This window comes from Tupaia chinensis, unplaced genomic scaffold (genome assembly GCF_000334495.1).
Source record: "Tupaia chinensis unplaced genomic scaffold, TupChi_1.0 Scaffold148004_1, whole genome shotgun sequence".
NCBI classification, from domain to species: Eukaryota; Metazoa; Chordata; class Mammalia; order Scandentia; family Tupaiidae; genus Tupaia; species Tupaia belangeri.
In genome coordinates this window covers 572,637-574,128 of record NW_006207854.1, presented here as the reverse complement: position 1 = coordinate 574,128, position 1,492 = coordinate 572,637, and the positions used below count along the sequence as shown (strand labels likewise).

Below are 1,492 nucleotides of genomic sequence, written 5' to 3'. Positions count from 1 at the left end.
TGAACCGCTATTGAAGGACAGGATTAAATTTTAACCTGATTGTAGTCACTTCCCACTTTGAAACACCCAGCACTGTTATTTCTCTAGCATCAAGAAAACCAAGGCACTAGAAAGCAAGCACATTTAAGTGTTGAAGGTAACTAAATCTTTTATATTTTGCCTGAACTGTATATTGCAGCATATTAAAGCCTGTTCAAGGAAAAAAATTGGCAAATTGAAAATTGTCCCATTAAAGTTATTTTTTTTTGTAAACTGACAAACCTAACGATTTCATTACTCCTCCCCCCAAAATGCAATTACATAAAATAAGTCACTACTATTTTGAAATGGCTCTAGAAATCACACTGAAACTACATTACATTTACAAATATTAAATTTATTATAACTAGGATGAATTTAACGGTTCTCAGATTTGGCCATCTTATAGCTCCATTTAAGGAGGGGATTTTTTAAAAACAAAATTGCATTATAACTTGGTCTAATTACACATTAAAAAAAAAGTCTAAAAAGGAAAAAAAAAGCAACCCTTCAGTTTCACATAATTAAAAGAACAGGAGAAAGCACACAAGCTACACCACAGCTAAGTTTACCAAACCAACCAAAGCTGGAGGGATTTACTCTTCTGATTATGTGTGTCATAAAAAGGTCCACTGTCTTATATACACATGTATATAATGTTACATTCCATCACTGTAAAAAGTCCCCTTTGCCCCCACCCCCCCCGAAAGTTTAAGTCTAGTCTCCAAACTTGGAAAGCGGCGCTCGCTCCTGCTGCCGGTGCAGTTCGTTCTCGGTCAGCAGCTGGAGGTTTTCCGCGCGCAGCCGGTCTAGCTCCAGCTCCAGCTCCCTCACACGCGCGTCTTCGCCCCCCAGACGCTTGCTTTCCAGCCGCAGCCGGTTATTCTCGTCCTCCATGCGCGAGAGGCACTTCTCCAACTCCAGGTACTCCTTGATGAGCTCCTGCTTGGTCATGTTTTGTAGGCTTTCCGCGTGGTACCGCTCATAGGTCTCCGAGAAGTCCCGCTGCAGAAACTCGCTCCCATCCCCTCCCATCCCGTCGCTGCCCCCATCCTCCTCACCAGCTTCTTCCATAAAGTCCTCATCACTGGTGTCAGATTTGGCGGCGGCCCGCTTGGGGTAGAGGCCGGTCTTGAGATCCGGCTCCTCCTGGTCATGATCATCCATGAGGAACTGCGTGGTGTTATAGGGCGCGACCGGCTGGCCCTTGGCGAACATTTCGGCTCGTATCCTCGAAGCTCGCAGGCTCTGTTTTTCGTCGAACTTTTTCTTTTCCTCCCAGGTTAGCTTGTAGTACGGTTTCCAATGCCGCTTCTTCTTGGAGGGGCGTCTCCGATGCTTTTTCTTGCCGAGCTGTCTTTGCTGCTGTCCCCATGGCTCCTCACCCCCTTTGCCAGGAGCCCCCAACTTGTTTCCTTCGGAGTCTTGACACATCTGGGAGAGCGGCTCGGCCTCGGGCCTCGGTTCCCCTCCC

General features: G+C 46.6%; 1 protein-coding gene across 1 annotated transcript in view; it reads right to left on the bottom strand.

Annotated features, from left to right (window-relative positions):
• Positions 1–355: 355 nt before the first annotated feature.
• The window catches only part of HEXIM1 (HEXIM P-TEFb complex subunit 1), a 2,657-nt gene continuing 1,520 nt past the window's right edge, over positions 356–1,492 (bottom strand). The window contains exon 2 of the mRNA XM_006170015.3: positions 356–1,492. Coding sequence (XP_006170077.1) covers positions 736–1,492 — 757 coding nt within the window. The 3' untranslated portion in view covers positions 356–735.